Below are 24,744 nucleotides of genomic sequence, written 5' to 3' on the forward strand. Positions count from 1 at the left end.
AATAAGCAATTACATCAAGGTTTCAGGATATATGGTTAATATACAAAAGTCAATCACTTCCCTATATAACAACAATGAACTAGTAGAATTTGAAATTAATTAATCAAACTACTGTTGGACTTCCCTGGTGGCATAGTGGTTAAGAATCTGCCTGCCATTGCAGGGGACACAGGTTCAAGCCCTGGTCTGGGAAGATCCCACATGCCATGGAGCAACTAAGCCTGTGTGCCACAACTACTGAGCCTGTGCTCTACAGCCCGTGAGCCATAACTACTGAGCCTGCATGCCACAACTACTGAGCCCATGTGCCACAACTACTGAAGCCTGCGCCCCTAGAGCCCATGCTCTGCAACAAAGAGAAGCCACTGCAATAAGAAGCCCACGCACCACAACAGAGTAGCACCTGCTCGCCGCAACTAGAGAAAGCCCACGCACAGTTTCTTTCTTTCTTTCTTTCTTCCTTCCCTCCCTCCTTCCTTCCTTCCTTTCTTTCTTTCTTTTTCTTTCCTTCTTTCTTTCTTCCTTCCCTCCCTCCCTCCCTCCTTTCTTCCTTCCTTCCTTCCTTTCTTTCTTTCTTCTTTCTTTCTACTTTTTCTCCCTTTTATTCTGAGCCGTGTGGATGAAAGGCTCTTGGTGCTGCAGCCGGGAGTCAGTGCTGTGCCTCTGAGTTGGGAGAGCCACCTTCAGGACACTGGTCCACAAGAGACCTCCCAGCTCCACATAATATCAAACAGTGAAAATCTTCCAGAGATCATCTCAACACATGCACCCAGCTTCACTCAACAACCAGCAAGCTACAGTGCTGGACACCCTATGTCAAACAACTAGCAAGACAGGAACACAACCCCACCCATTAGCAGAGAGGCTGCCTAAAATCATAATAAGTCCACAGACACCCCCAAAAACACCACCAGATGTGGACCTGCCCACCAGAAAGACAAGATCCAGCCTCATCCACCAGAACACAGGCCCTAGTCCCCTCCACCAGGAAGCCTTCGCAATCCACTGAACCAACCTTAGCCACTGGGGACAGACACCAAAAACAATGGGAACTCCGAACCTGCAGGCTGCAAAAAGGAGACCCCAAACACAGTAAGATAAGCAAAATGAGAAGGCAGAAAAACACACAGCAGATGAAGGAGCAAGATAAAACCCACCAGACCTAACAAATGAAGAGGAAATAGGCAGTCTACCTGAAAAAGAATGCAGAATAATGATAGTAAAGATGATCCAAAATCTTGGAAATAGAGAAAATGCAAGAAACATTTAACAGCGACCTAGAATAACTAAAGATGAAACAAGCAATGATGAACAACACAATAAATGAAATGAAAAATACTCTAGATGGGATCAATAGCAGAATAACTGAGGCAGAAAAACGGATAAGTGACCTGGAATATAAAATAGTGGAAATAACTATTGCAGAGCAGAATAAAGAAAAAAGAATGAAAAGAACTGAGGACAGTCTCAGAGACCTCTGGGACACCATTAAACGCACCAACATTCAAATTATAGGGGTTCCAGGATAAGAAGAGAAAAGGAAAGGGACTGAGAAAATATTTGAAGAGATTATAGTTGAAAACTTCCCTAGTATGGGAAAGGAAATAGTTAATCAAGTCCAGGAACCACAGAGAGTCCCATATAGGATAAATCCAAGGAGAAACACGCCAAGACATATTAATCAAACTGTCAAAAATTAACTACAAAGAAAACATATTAAAGCAGCAAGGGAGAAACAGCAAATAACACACAAGGGAATCCCCATAAGGTTAACAGCTGATCTTTCATCAGAAACTCTGGAAGCCAGAAGGGACTGGCAGGACATATTTAAAGTGATGAAGGAGAAAAACCTACAACCAAGATTACTCTACCCAGTAAGGATCTCATTCAGATTTGAAGGAGAAATTAAAACCTTTACAGACAAGCAAAAGCTGAGACAGTTCAGCACCACCAAACCAGCTTTACAACAAATGCTAAAGGACCTTCTCTAGGCAAGAAACACAAGAGAAGGAAAAGACCTACAATACCAAACCCAAAACAATTAAGAAAATGGGAATAGGAACATACATATTGATAATTACCTTAAATGTAAATGGACTAAATGCTCCCACCAAAAGACACAGACTGTCTGAATGGATACAAAAACAAGACGCATATATATGCTGTCTACAAGAGACCCACTTCAGACATAGAGGCACATACAGACTGAAAGTGAGGGGGTGGAAAAATATATTCCATGCAGGGCTTCCCTGGTGGCGCAGTGGTTGGGAGTCAGCCTGCCGATGCAGGGGATGCGGGTTCGTGCCCCGGTCCACGAAGATCCCATATGCCACCGAGCGACTGGGCCCGTGAGCCATGGCCACTGAGCCTGCGCGTCCGGAGCCTGTGCTCCACAATGGGAGAGGCCACAGCAGTGAGAGGCCCAAGCAAAAAAAAGAAAAAAAGATATTCCATGCAAATGGAAACCAAAAGAAAGCTGGAGTAGCAATTCTCATATCAGACAAAATAGACTTTAAAATAAAGACTATTAGAAGAGACAAAGAAGGACACTACCTAATGATCAAGGGATTGATCCAAGAATCAGATATAACAATTCTAAATATTTATGCACCCAACATAGGAGCACCTCAATACATAAGGCAAATGCTAATAGCCATAAAAGGAGAAATTGACAGAAACACAATAATAGTGGGGAACTTTAACACCCCACTTATACCAATGGACATATCATCCAGACAGAAAATAAATAAGGAAATACAAGCTTTAAGTGATACATTGAACAAGATGGACTTAATTGATATTTATAGGACATTCCATCCAAAAACAACAGAATACACATTTTTCTCAAGTGCTCATGGAACATTCTGCAGGATAGATCGTATCTTGGGTCACAAATCAAGCCTTGGTAAATTTAAGAAAATTGAAATTGGATCAAGTATTTTTTCCGACCACAATGCTACGAGACTAGATATCAATTACAGGAAAAGTTCTGTAAAAAATACAAACACATGGAGGCTAAACTATACACTATTTAATAACGAAGTGATCACTGAAGAAATCAAAGAGGAAATCAAAAAATACCTAGAATCAAATGACAATGGAAACAGGATGACCCAAAACCTATGGGATGCAGCAAAAGCAGTTCTAAGAGGGAAGTTTATAGCAATACAGTCCTACCTTAAGAAACAGGATACATCTCGAATAAACAACCTAACTTTGCCCCTAAAGCAATTAGAGAAAGAAGAACCAAAAAACCCCAAAGTTAGCAGAAGGAAAGAAATCATAAAGATCAGATCAGAAATAAATGAAAAAGAAATGAAGAAAACGGTAGCAAAGATCAATAAAACTAAAAGCTGGTTCTTTGAGAAGGTAAACAAAATTGATAAAACATTAGCCAGACTCATCAAGAAAAAAAGGGAGAAGACGGAAATCAATAGAATTAGAAATGAAAAAGGAGAAGTAACAACTGACACTGCAGAAATACAAAAGATCATGAGAGGTTACTACAAGCAACTCTATGCCAATAAAATGGACAACCTGGAAGAAATGGACAAATTCTTAGAAAAGCACAACCTGCCAAAACTGAATCAGGAAGAAATAGAAAATATGAACAGACCAATCACAAGCACTGAAATTGAAACTGTGATTAAAAATTTTCCAACAAACAAAAGCCTAGGACCAGATGGCTTCACAGGCAAATTCTATCAAACTTTTAGAGAAGAGCTAACACCTATCCTTCTCAAACTCTTCCAAAATAGCAGAGGGAGAAACACTCCCAACCTCTTTCTACGAGGCCACCATCACCTTGATACCAAAACCAGACAAGGATATCACAAAGAAAGAAAACTACAGGCCAATAACACTGATGAACATAGATGCAAAAATCCTCAACAAAATACTAGCAAACAAAATCCAACAGCACATTAAACGGATCGTACACCATGATCAAGTGGGGTGTATTCCAGGAATGCAAGGATTCTTCAATATACGCAAATCAATCAATGTGATACACCATATTAACAAATTGAAGGAGAAAAACCATATGATCATCTCAATAGATGCAGAGAAATCTTTCAACAAAATTCAACACCCATTTATGGTAAAAACCCTGCAGAAAGCAGGCATAGAGGGTACTTTCCTCAACATAATAAAGGCCATATATGACAAACCCACAGCCAACATCGTCCTCAATGGTGAAACACTGAAAGCATTTCCACTAAGATCAGTAATAAGACAAGGTTGCCCACTCTCACCACTCTTATTCAACATAGTTTTGGAAGTTTTAGCCAGAGCAATCAGAGAAGAAAAGGAAATAGAAGGAATCCAAATCGGAAAAGAAGAAGTAAAGCTGTCACTGTTTGCAGATGACATGATCCTATACATAGAGAATCCTAAAGATGCTACCAGAAAACTACTAGAGCTAATCAATGAATTTGGTAAAGTAGCAGGATACAAAATTAATGCGCAGAAATCTCTTGCATTCCTATACACTAATGATGAAAAATCTGAAAGTGAAATCAAGAAAACACTCCCATTTACCATTGCAACAAAAAGAATAAAATATCTAGGAATAAACCTACCTAAGGAGACAAAAGACCTGTATGCAGAAAATTATAAGACACTGATGAAAGAAATTAAAGATGATACAAATAGATGGAGAGATATACCATGTTCTTGGATTGGAAGAATCAACATTGTGAAAATGACTCTACTACCCAAAGCAACTACAGATTCAATGCAATCCCTATCAAACTACCACTGGCATTTTTCAGAGAACTAGAACAAAAAATTTCGCAATTTGTATGGAAACACAAAAGACCCCGAATAACCAAAGCAATCTTGAGAGCGAAAGAAGGAACTGGAGGAATCAGGCTCCCAGACTTCAGACTATACTACAAAGCTACAGTAATCAAGACAGTATGGTACTGGCACAAAAACAGAAATATAGATCACTATAACAGGACAGAAAGCACAGAGATAAACCCACGCACCTATGGTCACCTTGTCTTTGATAAAGGAGGCAAGAATGTACAGTGGAGAAAGGACAGCCTCTTCAATAAGTGGTGCTGGGAAAACTGGACAGGTACATGTAAAAGTATGAGATTAGATCACTCCCTAACACCATACACAAAAATAAGCTCAAAGTGGATTAAAGACCTAAATGTAAGGCCAGAAACTATCAAACTCTTAGAGGAAAACATAGGCAGAACACTCTATGACATAAATTACAGCAAGATCCTTTTTGACCCACCTCCCAGAGAAATGGAAATAAAAACAAAAATAAACAAATAGGACCTAACAAAACTTAAAAGCTTTTGCACAGCAAAGAAAAACATAAACAAGACCAAAGGACAACCCTCACAATGGGAGAAAATATTTGCAAATGAAGCAACTGACAAAGGTTTAATCTCCAAAATTTACAAGCATCTCATGCAGCTCAATAACAAAAAAACAAACAACCCAATCCAAAAATCAGCGGAAGACCTAAACAGAGATTTCTCCAACAAAGATATACAGACTGCCAACAAACACATGAAAGAATTCTTGATATTTTTAATCATTAGAGAAATGCAAATCAAAACTACAATGAGGTGTCATCTCACACCAGTCAGAATGGCCATCATCAAAAAATCTAGAAACAATAAATGCTGGAGAGGGTGTGCAGAAAAGGGAGCACTCTTGCACTGCTGGTGGGAATGTGAATTGGTACAGCCAGTATGGAGAACAGTATGGAGGTTCCTTAAAAAACTACAAATAGAACTACCATATGATCCAGCAATCCCACTACTGGGCATATACCCTGAGAAAACCATAATTCAAAAAGAATGGTGTACCAAAATGTTCATTGCAGCTCTATGTACAATAGCCCGGAGATGGAAACAACCTAAGTGTCCATCATCAGATGAATGGATAAAGAAGATGTGGCACATATATACAATGGAATATTACTCAGCCATATAAAGAAACAAAACTGAGCTATTTGTAATGAGGTGGATGGACCTAGAGTCTGTCATACAGAGTGAAGTAAGTCAGAAAGAGAAAGACAAATACCGTATGCTAACACATATATATGGAATTTAACTAGAAAAAAAATGTCATGAAGAACCTAGGGGTAAGACAGGAATAAAGACACAGACCTACTAGAGAATGGACTTGAGGATATGGGGAGGGGAATGGTAAGCTGTGACAAAGTGAGAGAGTGGCATGGACATATACACACTACCAAACGTAAAATAGATAGCTAGTGGGAAGCAGCCACATAGCACAGGGAGATCAGCTCGGTGCTTTTTGACCACCTAGAGGGGTGGGATAAGGAGGGTAGGAAGGAGGGAGATGCAAGAGGGAAGAGATATGGGAACATATGTATATGTATAACTGATTCACTTTGTTATAAAGCAGAAACTAGCACACCATTGTGAAGCAATTATACTCCAGTAAAGATGTAAAAAAAAAAAAGCTGTCAAGATATCAGTTTTTCATCCCAACTTGATCTACATATTCCATACAATTTTAATAAAAAAATCCACATAGAAATAGATCCACATAAATGTAGTCAAATGGTCTTTGATAATCTTTTTATCTGATAATCTTTTTAACTAATGGTTCTGGCACAATTGGACATTCACATGCAAAAATTAAGTCTAGACATAGATCTTACACCCTTCACAAAAGATAATTCAAAATGCATCACAGACCTAAACGTAAAACACAAAACTATAAAACTCCTTTATAAATCTATAAAAATAACAGGAGAAAATCTACCTGATCTTGGATTGGGTGGTGACTTTTTAGATACAACACCAAAAGCAGAATTTGAGAAGGAAGAAATCAATAAGCTGGACTGCATTAAAATGAAAAACTTTTGCTGTGTGAGTGACACTGTCAAGTGGATGGAAAGACAAGCCCCAGATTGGCAGAAAGTATTTACAAAAGACACATCTGATAAAGGACTATTATGCAAAATATACAAAGAACTTTTAAAACTCAACAACAACAACAAACCTGGTTAGAAAATGGGCCAAAGACAAACAGACACTTCACCAAAGAAGATGTATAAATGGCAAATAAGCACGTGAAGGTAGTCCACATCATATTATCAGCAGGGAATTGCAAAGTAAGACAACGGTGAGATTCTACTACATACCTATTAGAATGGCCGAATTCCAGAACACTGACAACATTAATAAATGCTGGTGAGAATGTGAAGTAACAGGAACTCTCATTCATTGATGGTAGGAATGCAAAATGGTACAGCCACCTTGGAAGACACTTTGGAAGTTTCTAACAAAACTAAACATACTCTTACCATACAATCTAGCAGTCACCCTCCTTGGTACTTACCCAAAGGAGCTGAAAACTTATGTCCACACAAAAACCTGCTCATGGATGTTTAGAACAGCTTTATTCATAATTGCAAAAACTTGGCAGGAGCCAGAACATCCTTCAGTAGGCAAATGGATAAACTGTGGTATATTCAGAAAATGGAATATTATTCAGTGGAAAAAAGAAATGAGCTATCAAACCATGAAGAGACATGGAGGAACCTTAAATGCACATTACTAAGTGAAGGGATCCAATCTGAAAAGGCTACAAATTTCAACTATTCGACATTCTGGAAAAGGAAAACTATGGAGGTGATAAAAAGACCCGTTGTTGTTTCTAGGGGTTGGGGGGAGGAAGAGATGAACAGGTGGAACACAGGATTTTTCGGGAGGTGAAAATAATGTGTATGATACTCTAATGATGGCTACATCTCATTTTACATTTGTCCAAACCCGTAGAATGTCCAACACCAAGAGAGAACACTAATGTAGCTATGGACTTTGGGTGATTATGACGTGTCAGTGTGGGTTTGTCAGTTGTAACAAATGTACCACTCTGTTGGGAGTTGTGCTGGATGTTGATAGTGGGGGAAGCTATTGTGTGGGGAGCAAGGCATGCAGGTGGTATGAGGGAGCTCTCTATACCTTTCACGCAATTTGCCGTAACCATAGTACTCCTCTGAAAGATAAAGTCTTTATACCAAAAAAAAAGAAAAAAAAATCTGAAAGAGTTCATTACCACTAGATCTGCCCAACAAGAAATGCTAAAGATAGTCCTCAGTTTGAAATGAATGGACACTAGACAGTAACATGAAGCCATCTGAAGAAAGAAAGAACTTTGGTAAGAGTTTTGTTGTAATTTAATTTGTAACTCCATTTTTTACTTTATATGTTATTTAAAAGACATGCATTAAAAAATTACTAATCTATGTTGTTGGGTATATAGTGTATAAAGATGTAATTTATGACATCAGTAACAGAAAGTGGGGAACAGAGGTGTATAAGAGCAGAGTTTTTGTTAAGTGTAATCCTCATGATAACCACAAAGAAAATATCTATAGAATATATATAAAAGGAAATGAGAAGGGATCAAAATATTTTATTCAAAAGGAAAAGAAATAACACAAAAGTTAGGCAATAAGAGAGGAAAGGAGGGACAGCAAATCTATAAGGCATATAGAAAAGTAATAACAAAATGGCAGGTCCTTCCTTACCAGTAATTACTTTAAATATGAATAGATTGCATTTTCCAATCAGAAGGCAGAGATTGGCAGAATGGATTAAAAACATGATCCAACTATATACTGTCTACAAGAGACTCATGTTAGATTCAAAGACACAAATAGATTGAAAGTGAAAAGATGCAAATTTAAGAGAGCTGGGGTGGCTATTTTAATATCAAACAAAATACACTTTAAATCCAAAAAGATTATAAGAGCTAAGGATATTATATATTAATAGAAGTTTCATTATAAACATTTATGTAACTAATAACAGCCCCTCGGGAGTTATATGAAGTGAAAACTGACAGAATTGAGAGGAGAAATAAATAGTTCTACAAGAATAGTTGGAGATTTCAATACCCTGATTTCAGTAATGCATAGATCATCTCAACATAAGATGATTAACAAAATAGAGGACTTGAGCAACATAATAAGCCAATTAGACCTAACAGACATTTATAGAATATTTCACCCAGCAATAGAAGAATACAAATTCATAAGTACATGTGGGACATTCTCCACAATAGACCATATGTTAGGCTGTAACAGAAGTTTCAATAGATTTTAAAAGAAATGTCACACAACGTATCTTCTCTGACCACAGTAGGATGATGTTAGAAATCCCTAACAGAAGAAAAACGAAAATTCACAAATATGTGGAAATTAAACAACACATTCTTAAGTACCCCATGGGTCAAAGAAGAAATTGCAATGGAAATTACAGTTCGCCCTCCATATCCATGGGTTTCGCATCCATGAAGGGTTCTGTAACCAATCCTCCATGAATACTGAGGGATGACTGTACTTAGAGATGAATGAAAGTGGAAACACAGCATACCACATCTTATGGGGTGCAGGAAAATTATAACTAAAAAGAAGAGAAAAGAAGAGAAATCACATTTAAAAAGAAGAGAAGTCACAAATCAGTAGCCTAACATTTTACCTTAAGGAATTCAAAAAGGAAGAGCAAACTAAAAACAAAGATAGGAGAAGGAAAGAAATATTAAAGATTAGAGTAAAAATAAACAATATAGAGAAGAGTAAAACAGTAGAGAAAATCAGTGAAATCAAAAGTTGGTTCTTTAAGAAGATCAACAAACTGACAAGCCTTTCTTTAGCTAGACTGCCAAGGGAAAAAATGAAGATATAAGTAACTAAAATCAGAAATGAAAATGGAGACATTAGAGATAGAAGGGATCCTAAGAGAATACTATGAACAAATTACTATACATCAACAAATTAGGTAACCTAGAAGGAATGCATAAATTCCTTGAAACATATAAATTACTTAAACTGATTCAATAAGAAATAGAAGATTCGACCCACCTATAAGAAGTAGGGAGATCAAATCAGGAATCAAAAATCCCTAACAAAGAAAGTTCTGGACCAAATTGCTTCACTAGTAAGTTCTACCAAATAGTTGAAGAAGAATTAACACTAACTCTCTTCAGACTCCTTCAAAAAATTGAAGAGAAGGGAATATTTATTCTCTGAGGCCTGCATTACCCTAATACCAAAACTAGATAAAGATATCACAAGAAAATAAAATTATATGCCAGTATTCCTATGAATATAGATGCATATGTCCTCAACAAAATATTAGCAAATGAAATCCAATAGCATAATAAAATGATTATTCACCATGGCAAGCAGGATTTATCCCAGTAGTACAAGAGTGGTTCAATACAAGAAAATCAACATTATACATCATATTAATAGAACTAAGGGAAAAACTACATAATCATATCAATTGACATAGGAAAGGACAAAATCCAACTTTTATGATTAAAACCTCTTAGAAAACTAGGATTAGAGGGAAAATTCCTCACATGAAAAAAGCATTTATGAGAAACCCATGGCTGGCATTATACTCAATGGTGAAAGACTGAAAGCTGTCCCCCTAAGATCAGGAACAAGACAGGAATACACGCTTTTGCCATTGGTATTCACTGTTGTGCTGGAAGTCCTAGCCAGAACTAATAGAGAAGAAAATGAAAGAAAAGACATCAAATATGAAAGGAAGAGGTAAATCTATCTCTAGTCACAAATAATATGATTCCATAAATAGAAAATTACAAAGAATCAACAAGAAAGAAACTGAAGCTAATAAACAAATTTGGCAAAGTTGCACTGTACAAAATATACATAAATCAGCTTGTGTTTCTATATGCAGCATTGAATGATTTGAAAAGGAAATTAAGAAAGCAATTCTATTTACATTAGTGTCTAAAAATTAAATACTTAGGACTAAATCTAACCAAGGAGGTGAAAGACTTATACACTGAAAACTACAAAACACATTGCTGAAAAAATTATAGGAGACCTAAATAAATGGAAAGACAATCCATTTTCATGGATAGGAAGACTTAACATTGTTATGACATTATTACAATCGAAAGTGATCTATAGATTTAACACAATCCCTACAAAAATTCCAATACCCTTTTTCACAAAAATGGAAAAGCTGATCCTCAAATTTATATGGAATTGCGAGGAGCCCTGAAAAACCCAAATGACCTTAAAAAGAAAAATAAAATTGGAGGACCAACACTTCCCAACTCTGAAAGTTACTACAAGGCTACAATAATTAAAACAGTATGGTCTTGGCATAAGGACAGATGTATAGACCAATGGAATAGAGAGTCTAGAAATAAAATCTGTCATATATGGTCAGTTTATTTTCTACAAGGGTGCTGAGACTGTTCAGTGAAGGAGAGGGTCATCTTTTTAACAAATGTTGCTGGGAAAACTGGATATCCAATGTGTGAAAGGATGGGATCCATACTTTATACCAGATACCAAAAAATTAAAATGGATCAAAGATGTAAACTTAACAGCTAAAACTGTAAAACTCTTAGAAGAAAATGTAGGGGAACATCTTTATGACCCTAGATTTGACAGTGGTTTCTTGAGCATGACACCAAAAACACAGACAATAAAAGAGAAAAATTGATAAATTTTACTTCATCATAATTATGAACTTTTGTGTATCAAAGGAAACTATCAGAGTGAAGAGACAACCTACTGAATAGGAGAAAATATTTGCAAATTATATATCTGATAATGGGTTAATATTCCAAATATATAGATGTCTCCCAAAAAACCCAATTCAAAAATTGGGAAAGGATTTGAATAGACATTTCTCCAGAGAAAATATACAAATGGCCAATAAACCAATGAAAATGTGTGCAATATCATTAATCATTAGAGAAATGCAAATCAAAAACCACAATGAGATATCTCTTCATACCCATTAGGATGGTGTTATGGACTGAATTGTCTCTCTGAAATTATATGCTGAAACCCTAACCCCCCTGCTTGACTGTATTTGAGATAGGGCCTTTAAGGAGATAATTAAGGTTAAATGAAACCATACGATGGGGCCCTAATCTGACCTTATAAGAAGAGGAAGAGACACCAGAGATCTCTCTCTTTCTGCGTGTAGACAGAGGAAAGGCCATGTGAGGACACAATGAGAAGGTGGTTCTCTGTAAGCCAGGAAGAGAGGCCTCCCCAGAAACCAACACTGCTGGCACTATGATCTTGGACTTCTAGCCTCCAGAACTGTGAGAACATAAATTTCTATTGTGTAAGCCATCCAGTCTGTGGTATCTTGTTATGGCAGCTGAGCTGACTAATACAGATATGTATAATCAAAAAAACTGAAAGCAAATGTTTGTGTGGATGTGGAGAAATTAGAACCCTGTGCATTGCTCTTGGAAATATAAAATGCTGCAGCCATTGTAGAAAGCAGTTTGGCATTTTCTCAAAATGGTAAAACACAGAACTAACACATGACCCAGCTATTTGACTCCTAGGTATATATCCAAAAGAATTGAAAAGAGGGAGTTGAACAGATATTTTTATGCCATGTTTATAGCAGCATTATTCATAATAGCCAGAAGGTGGAAACAACACTAGAGTGCATCAGCAGATGACTAGATAAACATAGTAGGTATATACATACAATGGAATATGATTCAACCATATAAAAAATGAAATTTTGATTTCAGCTTTAACATGGATGGACCTTGAGAACATGCTTAGTGATATAAGGCAGACTGAGAAGGATGAATATAGTATGTTTCCACTTATATGAGGTACCTGGAATAGTCAAAGACAAAGTAAAATAGAGGTTACTGGGGACTGCAGGGAGAGGGAAAGGGGTTATTCATTATTTAATGGATAGAGTTTTTGTTGGGAATGATAAAGAAGGTTTTCGTAGAGGTAGTGGTAATAGTTATATAACATTGTGAATATTTAATGCTGATGAGTAGTACACTTAAGAATGGCTAAAATTACAAATATCATATATATTTTACAACACACACAAACTCCTAAAAAATAACCCAGCATTGATTTCATTAGGTAAGTGTTTAGGTATGAGTGGGAATTACTAGGCTCATAGTGACAAATACAAAGTTTCCAAAATTCTTATTTTTGCATGAAAGCTCGAATTTTTCCTGAACGTTACAGACTCATTTTGTTCATTTTCAAGGAAATGTCTGACACAAAACAAAGTCTGAATAACCATAATTTGTTGGCTATTCTTCTAATTAAAAATGGTATTCCATGAAAAAAACAGTTTGGCTCATAATTTTATCGCATGAGTGCTTTAAGACAACTGTTGTAGTTAGTACTGCTGTAACAAATATGCCATAGGCTGGGGAGCTTAAACAACAAATATTTATTTCTCACAGATCCAAGATTAAGGTGCCAACAGATCCCATATCTGGTGAGGGCCTGCTTCCTAGTTTGCAGATGGCCATCTTGTTGTATCCTCACATGGCAGAGAGCAGAGAGAGAAGAAGGAAGCTCTCTTGTGTCTCCTCTCATAAGGGCACTTATCCCACTCATGAGAGCTCTAGTGTCATGACTTATTTTACATCCTAGTACCGTCACATTGGGGGTTAGGAATTCAACAAACATTTAGTTCATAACAACAGCCATCATATTTTGATATGCTACAAAAGTGCTTTTCTCCCCCTAATTGTTATAAAAAACACAATGAAATACTCATTTCATATTCAAAACTCATGAAATATTCATCATCTTAACCATTTTTAGGAGTACAGTTCAGTAGTGTTAAGTATATTCACGTTGTTGTGAAATATCTCCAGAATGTTCTCATTTTGCAAAACTAAAGCTTCTGTCCCATTTTGTCACACACAATGAGATGTACTCAAGTGTTGAGATTTCATAAAGTTAATTTTTTTTTTTTGCTTCATCAAGGAACTCTTAAGGTGAAACTGGCATTAAACATTTTTTTTCAAGTACACAGCAGTGAATAATATAACCACTAGTAAGTAAAGTTTGGTGCCACTGACTCAGTTTGCATCAGCAGTTTTATACACCATTGTTTAGTACTATCAGTACAGATGTAAACACAGTGAAGAGAGCAAATAATGTCTAAGTATTGTTGTGAAAATAGTTTTGACCTTGCAGACTTTCTGAAAGGTTCTTGGGAACCCCTCCAAGCATCTACAGACCACACATTGAGAACCACTGATTTAGAGCAGTCTTAGGAAGATCATTTTGGTGGCAGTATAGAGGAGGGAGATTGAAAAAACAAGGAGACCAATTAGTTCAAGTGAAAGAGGAGGAAAGCCTCAATTTGAATAACAGAGTGAAGATGAAAAGGAAAAGATAGATATAGGCGAAATTTCAGAAGTGAAATTGATTTACAGAATTATAGGTATGTCTTTAGGATAATGAAAATATTGCCTTTGTGCCAGATTTTATCCACTTACTCAATTTATATCATTAACCTAATTACTCATGAAAATTGAAAATTTCCCCAGTACTATAAGAAAAAAAACAAATATAACTAAATTAATAATGTATCTGGAAGAGAAGAGTAAGCTAGCTAGTCAGTTATCTGCTTCTACTTATTGTTTTAGTTTGAGAATTTATGACCATGTCCTTTATCAACTTCTGAATTTACCCATGTGTTGAACATAGATAGCAATTCATATGTAGATCCATGTATCATTAGTTTAGGAGAGTTTTAGGGACTAATGCCTTTTCCACTGCTCAGATTCTCAGTAAACAAATAGTACAAATTGGTTTAAACACTTGGTTCTTGATATTTCAGTTTGAAGGCTTTTTTCCCCCTCCTCAAACAGCAGTTCAAATGCTTCGCCTTCAGGAGGTGCACCACTAGTAGGAAGTTATGGATGTACTCCTCATTCATTCCCAAAGTTCCAGCATCCTTCTCACGAACTTTTGAAGGAAAATGGCTTTACCCAACAAGTGTACCACAAGTATCGTAGAAGATGCCTAAGTGGTAAGAGCCTTCCTTTATATAGCTATCTTTAAAATTAAAACATAATTCTAAAAAATTCAAGTTGTGACATTTAATATCAGGTTAAAATAGTCCTTTGTTAAAATTGCCTTAAGTAAATGTGTTCATATATATTCTTTATTCATGTATTTTGTAGCTTATACACATTAGGAAATAAAGCTTACTATATTCTTGTTACTATTGACAAATGCTTAAATTTGAGCAGTGAGTCAGAAAATGGATTATTTGTTCTTTGTTTAAAAGAAACCCAATTGGGGATTAATATGTTTCAGCTTTATTTTACGCTATGTAAAACATCTGCTGTTTTGACTTTTTCCAGAGAGAAAACACTTGGGAATTGGCCAGTCTCAAGAAATGAATACCCTCTTTCGTTTCTGGTCCTTTTTCCTCAGAGATCACTTCAATAAAACAATGTATGAGGAATTTAGACAACTTGCTTGGGAAGATGCAAAAGAAAATTACAGGTCAAATATTTTCTCATATTTTTACACTTGGAGGGAATTTTTTAAAAATACTAAAAACTAGTACAGAAGTAGCCTGATTTTGAACTGTGAAAGTACCACGTGTTAACTGGGAGAAGGACTGTGTTAGTTTTCTATTGCTGCATAGCAAATTACCTCAGAACGCAGAAGCTTAAAACAACAAACATTTATTAGTTCATAGTTTCTAAGGGTCAAGACTCCAGAAACAGCTTAGCTGGGTGGCTCTGGTTCAGTTCTCTCATAGGATTGCAGTCAAGGTATTGGACAGGGCTGCAGTCTCTGAAGACTTGACTCAGGCTAGAGGATCTTCTTCAAGCTCATTCACTTGGATATTGGCAGGAGGCTTCAGTACCTTGGCACATAGGTCTCCCCATAGGGCATTTCACGATGTGACTTCACCCAGAGTGAATGATCTAAGAAAGGGGGAGAACTTCCAAGATGAACGCTTCGGTGTCTTACTTAACCTGCACTTGAAAGTGACATCACTTCTGCCATATTATAGTGTTCACACAAACCAACCCTGGTATAATGTAGGAGGGGACTACACAGGTTTGTGGGTATCATGTTTGGAACCATGTTAGGGGCTGGTACAAAGGCCAAATGTTATTTGAAAGACAGATTTTTCTCTCTCTTGCCCCTACCATTACAGATTTCCCTTGGATGTGCATATACATCCCCAAATTGTTACATGCTTAGAGCCAAACCAGTTAAGATTCCTTGAGACAAGAAAAAATAAGGTCTCTCATGATACATCCTGACACACCTGTTCAGTCTCATTTTTTCCTACTACAGTTGACTGTTCAACAATACCAGTTTGAACTGAATGGGTCTACTTATATGCAGAATTTTTTCCATAGTAAATACTATAGTACTACATAATCCATGGTTGCTTGAATCTGTGGATGAGGAACTGTGGATATGGAGGAACCGTGTATACAGAGGGCCAACTTTTAAGTTAATACTCAGATTTTTAACTGTGGGAGGGTTGGCGCTTCTAACGTGCATGTTGTTCAAGGGTCAACTGTAGTTCTCTAGGCAACCGTGGTACTGAACTACGTGTTCTCCAGATGAACCGAGCTCTCTAGCCTTTAGACATCTGTACATATTCTTACCTCTGCTTATTCTTCTCTTCATCCTCCCTCTGCTTTGCTAACTCTTCTTTTTGTCTAGGTTAGATCTTGCTTCCATGAGGAATGTTCAGGGTAATTTGTGCCAATAGGGCTGAATTGAGAACAGACCAAGAGGATGAGAAGGAACATGAAATGGATTCATGCAAGCTAAGCTATTCATTCTTGGGAAAAGGGAGGAAGGAAGATGAGATGGAAGAAGAAAAAAGATAATTTTCCACTCAATATTTACCTAAATTTACCCTTCTTCAGGTTCTAAAAATGGATTCCTCTTGTAAAGCTCAAATAAGAATCTATTGTTAATCAATATTGTGATCAAGAGGAATACAAGATATGCAAATACATTTCTTTGAAAAAAAATATACATTTGCACTGACTTGTGTAAAAATAAAGCCCATTTAGTTTTCATCTAGAATGTTGATCTTGATCAGGAATGATAAATAAATGGCATGTGTACCTCTTTTTCCCTCTTCTCTGTTCATTACTGACATCTCTAAATCAATCCCAGCATTGTTTAATATTATTCTTGAATTCAGATTTATAGTCTTTCTTATCACAGCTTTGATAGCTACTGCCAGTTTATCAGAGTTGGCACTGAAGGCAATATTTGCCATTTCTTTCTTTCAAAATTTTTTATTTTATGTTGGGATATAGTTGATTTACAATGTTGTGTTAGTTTCAGGTGTACAGCAAAGTGAATCAGTTATACATATACATATAATCCATTCTTTTTCAGCTTCTTTTCCCATATAGGTTGAGTAGAGTTCCCGGTGCTAGTAGGTCCTTGTTAATTATCTATTTTATCTACAGTAGTGTGTATGTGTTAATCCCAACCTCCTAATTTATCCCTCCCCTCACTGTTTCCCTTTGGAAAACAAACCATAAGTTTGTTTTCAAAGTCTGTGAGCCTGTTTCTGTTTTGTAAATAAGTTCATTTGTATCATCTTCTTAGATTCCACATACAAGTGATATCTGTATGATACTTGTCTTTGTCTGACTTTGTATAACAATCTCTAGGTCCATCCGTGTTGCTGCAAATGGCATTATTTCATTCTTTTTTTATGGTTGAGTAGCATTCCACTGTATATATGTACCACATCTTCTTTCTTCATTCATCTTTCGATGGACATTTAGGTTGCTTCCATGTCTTGGTTATTGTAAATAGTGCTGCTATGAACGTTGAGGTGCATGTATATTTTCAAATTGTAATTTTCTCCAGATACATGCTCAGGAGTGGGATTGCTGGATCATATGGTAGTTCTATGTTTATTTTTCTAAGGAACCTCCAAACTGTTCTTCATAGTGGCTGATCTAGATTTTCTCATTCAAACTGTGTTTTGCTACCCGTTAGTGGGTTGTGAAATCAGTTTAGTGGTTCTGACTTACTTAAAAAAATAGAAAATATCAGACTGCACTGAACATAGTAAGGTTAATATGTTTTACAATTCATACATAAATACAAATTTAATTATTTACAAAACATATATGTTTTTATGTACACACGTATATATGTGAGTGTTGACTTGGTCACAAGGTAAAATATTTTTCTTACTATTGGACTTAGAAAAGTTTGAAAGCATTTGTTATAATTAATCTCAGCATATTTTGCTATTTATGCAAATAACTTGTTTGTTCCTCAGGACTTTCTATAACTTTTCTGATCCCATTTATACCCAAGTCTAGTTTGGGAGTTCCTCTTCTTTGTTCCTGTGGTATTCTGTGTATGTTTATAATAGCTTAACATACTACCTGATACATCGTAAGTGCTCAATAAATGGTTACTTTTATTAGGAAGAAGATCAGTACTGAATATATCCATTGACTAACATTAGCAGTAGGATGGTTTCAAGAAGAAAGGAGAGAAGTAACATTAATTACTTACACATCTGCAATGTGCCAGCTCTGGTCTAAGTGCTTTACAAATATTATCTATTATTGAAAAGTAGGATATTATTATCCCCATTTTTAGAGAGATGATTATAAGCCTAGAATTCAAATGTAGTTCTTTCCGGTTCTCAGCCTTTTTGTTTTCTACTCATCTAAGCTGTCTCACAGTGATTGGTCAGTGAGTAAATGACAACTGAGAGACTGGTCATTTGCCCCTGCTCTTTACTCCAGCATTTATGATGCATATTTGGATTGTATTATTAATGTCATATTTTTGATCTTTGGAATTAGTTTCCTAAAAAGTAAGACTAGAAATCCAGATACTGTAGTAGTCAGTTGGCCTTTACCCCAAATCTAAGAATCCTAACATTCCTCTAAAATGTCATTTACCTGATAAAACCTAAAATTTCTCAATCCTGCTTTCCAGAAAGAAAGAAAGAAGCCTAGGCTTCAGCCCCAGAGATTATGGTTTCATTGGTTTGGAGTGGAGCCTGGGCGTCAGCATTTTTTAAAAGCTTCCTAGATGGTTCACATAGGTAGTCAAGGTTGAGAACCACTGGTATCAATATAATATGATCCCATAAGAGGAGTATTAAGACAGGTTTGTCATTCTGAACTGTTGTTCCTTTAGTACTCAGTCCCCTTAGCCTCAGTCATACAAGCTCAAGGAATAGTGTCATTTATGGCTACCAAAGGAAAGGGCTCAGGTTAGTGTATGGTTGGTAGTCCTGCATTCCTCTTGCCATCTTACCAAGAAACCTGTTTATTCTTCCAGAGAGACCGTCACTCTCTATCTTGTAAATAAGCTGGTTACAAAGGACATATGCATGGATACACACACACACACACATACACACACCCTTCTTCCTGTGAATAATGGTTGGGCAGTATTATGATACCAGGAATGAAGAAATATAGCCTCCCCTCCACTGAGGCACCCAGAATGACTTAAGGATTCTACATGAGGGATTTTTCTAAATTGCAACATGCTTTCTTTGAATGAGCTGGATGGTCCCTTTACTGCTGTCCATTGACCTTGTCCATGTCCACTCTCATGGGTTCTGCTCATCACCATTAGTTGAAGGTTGAGCCCATGTAGTTTCTTGATCCACTGTCCAAAACTTGTCTCAGGTTCTTTAGGTAACTGTAAGAAGAAACAAATTTTTCTGATTTATGCAGTGATATAATTCTTTTGGCAAAATATCTTTTATTTAATATACTTTATAAGCAGGAAGGCTCTCTTAGGAGACATTTAATTAGGTTTGTCCCTTTATAGTTGAATGGGTCAACCACACCTAGAGTCTGTGGCCCAAGAGTATGGTCTTTATCTTCCTAGAGATTATGTTCGAGTATTTAATACCATGTACTAACACACCGTTATAAGCCTTGGTTTGGGAAAAAATCTAAAACATTGCCAGTTTGTCACTAAATCTTTTGAAATACCGGGGAAAAATGCCAGGGAGTTCTTCAGAAATACCAGGGAGAGATCCTGTGTCTGTTCAAAGAAGCCATAGTGTAGTTGTCCAAGGGCTGCCGCTTATTTTGCATATTCCCAGTATACCTCCATGAGATGCTATGCCTGAGTCAACAAAAATAGCAAAGCCAGCTGTAGATTACTAATTACCACTTTAGCTAAAAATCTGCATACTAAAAATTACATATATTTGAACACTTCTGTTTGAGATTATTTGTGTCATGTTTTCCTGTATCAGTGCTGTTAAATATGACTATTTGCATTGTCACAGGAAAAATTTTATTATAAACTTTCTATTTTCTTCCCACAGGTATGGATTAGAATGTCTGTTCAGGTTTTATAGTTATGGACTGGAAAAAAAATTCAGACAAGAAATTTTTAAGGATTTCCAAGAAGAAACCAAAAAAGACTGCGAATCTGGTAAAATAAAACAATAAACTTATTCTATTTGGAAATTGTAAATCTGAGTCTGTCAATAAATAGGGAGTTTGTAACTTTTTTTTAGGGCAGACTATTTAAGACTTTCAGGCCACTATTATGGTTTGTGATGAAGGATAGAGCACCATATAGTATGAAGGTCTTACTTGTGAGATGTTGGAAAAGAGCCACTCCGAAGTGTTTCCTTATTTGTATTTTGTCTTTATTCATTTGACACACATGACTACTCACTGATGTTCCATTACATGAAAATTCTATGCAACATGAGCAAGTGTGTTTGGAAAGTTGGAATAGCACAGTGAGTAACAGTGCAGACTCTGGGCTAGATCCGTAAGTCTGAATCCCATTTCCCCTACTTTGTAGCTCTGTGGCCATGGGTAAGTTACTTAACCTTGTTAGAAAAACAAACAAACAAAAAAAACCCCAAAACCTTGTTAGCCCAGTTTACTCATCAGTAGTATACCCAAGAGCACCTATATTACAGGGTTGTATATAGTTCAAATTAGTTTAATATACAATAAACCACTTAAATAATACGTGTTACATGGCAAATGCTCAGTAAATGTTAGCTGCCATTATTCATTACAATGTCTTATCTTCAAGATCTAGATAAAGTGTACATAGAAGACATGGTTTAATGCTGGTAGGATCATATCCAATATGAATCATTTTTTAAAGATTCTATATATTTTATCATGTATATTCTTCTTTGTTATTAGGTCAGCTGTATGGATTAGAGAAGTTTTGGGCTTACCTAAAATATTCTCAATCTAAGACACAGTCTATTGACCCCAAACTTCAGGAATACCTCTGTAGCTTTAAGAAGTTGGAAGACTTCCGTGTTGACGTAAGTTTTAAGTCCTTTCCCCTGTATTATTTTTATTACTCTTATGTTTGAGCTATCAGTGACTTTCTTAAGTTTAATTTTATAATTTTTATTTATTTATTTATTTATTTATTTATTTGCGGTACGCGGGCCTCTCACTGCTGTGGCCTCTCCCGTTGCGGAGCACAGGCTCCGGACGCGCAGGCCCAGCGGCCATGGCTTACGGGCCCAGCCGCTCTGCGGCATGTGGGATCTTCCCGGACCGGGGCACAAACCCGTGTCCCTTGCATCGGCAGGCGGACTCTCAACCACTGCGCCATCAGGGAAGCCCAGTATAATGTTTATTTTTTAAATTTAATTTTGAAAATTTAACTTTCCAGTTTTGAAATCAAACTTTAAAAGAGGTGCAAAAATAGTATAGCGAATTCCCATATATTCTGTTTACCCAGAGTCCCTAAATGTTAATATCTTACATGACCATGGAGCAATGGTCAGTTCACTTTAATTTTGATATGCATGATAAACATTTTATGGATTTAATAACTTTTATATGGATATGTTACTCATTTCTCACTAGCAGTTTTTATTTATTTTTATTTTTTAAAGATTTCTTTATTATTTCTTTATTTTATTTTATTTATTTTTGGCTGTGTCGGGTCTTAGTCACGGCACACGGGATATTCGTTGTGGCACACGGGCTTCTCTCTAGTTGTGGCGTGTGGGTTTTCTCTTCTTTAGTTGTGTTGTGCAGGCTCTAGGGCCTGTGGACTCTGTAGTTGTGGTGTGCAGGTTCCAGAGCATGTGGGCTCTGTAGTCTGCAGCACGCAGGCTCTCTAGTTGAGGCACGTGAGCTCAGGAGTTGTGGCATGTGGGCTTAGTTGCCCCACAGCATGTGGGATCTTAGTTCCCTGACCAGAAATTGAACCCACGTCCCCTGCATTTAGGGTAGATTCTTTACCAGTGGACCACCAGGGAAGTCCCCTCACTAGCAGTTTTTAAATTTTTCACTTTTTATGTACTTGTATCCTATAGTTTCCATAACATGTGCTCATGTAACATGGATTTATGGTTCCCCACATAATAAAATTAGGGCAAGAATGTTATGTGCATGTGTAGAGACAGGAGAATAGGGTTTAGACAATTTGATTTCAAGAGGAAAAGGAAAACATTTTAAGAAAAGAAGTGGATGAGCATAATAAGATAAAGGAAAAGGAGAAAGAAGAGAAGAGAGAAATAAGGAAAGAAGAATCAAAAAGAGCAGAAAAGAGAGAGGTGAAAGGAAGGCTAGGTTCATCTCTGCTTAGTATTATAATTAGTTTGTCTTTTGTAGTTTTGTGTAAATAGATTTGATAGCCCAGGGATGGAGTTAATAGAAATGCCTCCATCTCTGGAATTAAAGAGCTGTGTTTCAGACTTCCCTGGTGGTCCAGTGGTTAAGACTCCACACTTTCCAATGCAAGGGGCACACATTCGATCCCTGCTCAGGGAACCAAGATCCCTCATGCCTTGCAGCATGGCCAAAAATTAAAAAAAAAAAAAAAAAAGCTATGTTTCTAGAGTGGTCCAGCCAGTTCTGTCACAAGATGTCCCTGCTTTGTAATACTAGTGATTTTTGCCCTATCTGAACAGAAGCCAAGAATTCAGACCTCTGCTTTTAAATTTGTGTCATGTTTTCCTGTATCAGTGCTGTTAAGTATGACTATTTGCATTTTAAATACTGTGGAAGTTTGGAGAAGAAAGGGGTTAGAGTTATAAATGCTTTGCAACTGACAGAAGTTTCATAAAGAAGGAAAATGTCCTCTCTGAAACATTTTCCCAGAGACAACGAACCCAGCCTTATCCTTATGCCCTACTATTTAGTTCAAGCCCTAAGACATAGGGGTAGCTTAATAAACATGTTAAATGAAAGAATTGACTGATAAGGAGGAAATTTAAGTTTAATACCTTAACTTGCTGTTAAGTTTTCATTATACTAATAAAATCTACTGAAGTGCCGGCATAGTTTCCCTCTGTTAGAAAAGTCTGGCCTTAGATTTTGAAGGGAGGAAAAAATAGTAAAATCATCACTATGTTGTCTTTCATAATTTGCAGCCCCCTATAGGTGAGGAATTTGGAAGAAAAAGACATTCATCTACTTCTGGTGATGCGAGTAATCGTCACAGACTTCCATCTAATTCCTCTACAAAGTCACCGAGTGCTGCTAAGCCTACACCTGACAATCAGCTTCGGGTCCCAACAAACTCTCCCAGAAGGAATACTTCACAGCAGTCCAATGACAATTCACACCAGAACAGTGCTGCCTCAGTCTCAACACATGGTGAACTGCCTGAGAAATAGACTCTTATGAAAGTTGTTTGCCCTTGAAATCAACATTTACATCAGTATTTATTGGGGGAAATCCTCTGATGTTTAATTGTGATAATCAGAAAAAAGAAAAAGGAAGAAAAATGGCAGCATTATTTTCTAGAAAGATAAATTCTAAAAACGTTTTCCCTGATTTCACGAATAAGTTTAATTTTGGTAACCTTTTATAGAGATCCTCTAGTAATATATTTTGGTCTCAAATATATATTTGAAATAATATATTTCGTTTTCAAAGCCATTGTTTATAAGAACAGCATTCCTTAAATATATACAAAAACAACACAAGGAATGCCTAACATTTCAGCTCATACTTCTTAAAGAAGATATAGTATATTATAGTCATCTATTCTATAGAGCTTTCTTAAAGAATCCAATAACCCCACTGTCAATTCATATTTGAACTTATCAAAAACAAAGGACAATTATGTATATGTTTTTTAAATTCAGAAAAAGAATGTGAAATGATACATTTGCTTTTCTTTTAGATTTATAGTTTAAAGAAACTTTTTTTTTTTTTTTTTACAGAAGTAGAAATATATTGCAGTTATATTGAAGTATATGCACTTTGGATGTTGGGTTTTGCCTTTTTCCCCGTTAGTCATACCTCATGATTTCCATAGTTATTGTTGTGTTGGTATGGAATGTTCTGAATTGGCATCAGCCAGTTACGTATTAGAAGAGATTTACTTTTTGTGACTATATAAGCCTACACAAGTAATTGAAAACTGAGTTGGGATTGGTTGGAATACTGTCCTAAATTAGTTAAATCTTGCACTGTTTTGAATGCATTTGCTGTTTGTACATCTGCAGGTGTGTATGTCACAAGTAATCAGATTATCTTCAGTTTAAAAGGAGTACCTTTTTGTGTCCTTTACTTTTGTTTTATGCTTATAAAAAGTGTTTTCAAGAAACGAATTGACTTCTAATTTTTATTGCTGTTGCAACTGACGTAAATGATAGTTTCAGTTTTTGTGGGAATTAAAATAAAGCACTTATTCTAAATTATTTGAATTGATTTTTAATTACTTTTGTTTAGAATACAGCTGAAAAGATGTAATTTTCAAATTCTGCTAGTAGAAGACCACTGTAGTGGGTGGGCCAAAAGTTTCGTTCAGTTTTTTCTATAAGATGGATCTAGTAGCACTTAGTTGTCTTTAACTTTATTTGAAACAATTTTGTTAGATTGTATGTGACAGCTGTCAGATCAGCGTGCATTAAAAAAAGACTTACCAAAATCGGTGAATTTTTGTGTAGCCATTTAAATACTGAAGATGGAAGAAAAAAACAATATTTTCAG

The 24,744-nt window shown here is 36.3% G+C and overlaps 1 protein-coding gene across 4 annotated transcripts in view; it reads left to right on the forward strand.

Moving 5' to 3' along the window:
• Positions 1-24,449, forward strand: part of LARP1B (La ribonucleoprotein 1B) — a 127,855-nt gene extending 103,406 nt beyond the window's left edge. For all 4 annotated transcript variants that reach the window (XM_060148700.1, XM_060148701.1, XM_060148702.1 and 1 more), the window contains 5 exons: positions 14,671-14,831; positions 15,169-15,313; positions 20,130-20,239; positions 20,977-21,104; positions 23,175-24,449. In XM_060148700.1, coding sequence (XP_060004683.1) covers positions 14,671-14,831; positions 15,169-15,313; positions 20,130-20,239; positions 20,977-21,104; positions 23,175-23,420 — 790 coding nt within the window. In that variant the 3' untranslated portion in view covers positions 23,421-24,449. The remainder of the gene's footprint in view (positions 1-14,670; positions 14,832-15,168; positions 15,314-20,129; positions 20,240-20,976; positions 21,105-23,174) is intronic.
• The last annotated feature ends 295 nt before the right edge of the window (positions 24,450-24,744 follow it).

Source organism: Lagenorhynchus albirostris, chromosome 4 (assembly GCF_949774975.1).
Source record: "Lagenorhynchus albirostris chromosome 4, mLagAlb1.1, whole genome shotgun sequence".
NCBI lineage: Eukaryota > Metazoa > Chordata > Mammalia > Artiodactyla > Delphinidae > Lagenorhynchus > Lagenorhynchus albirostris.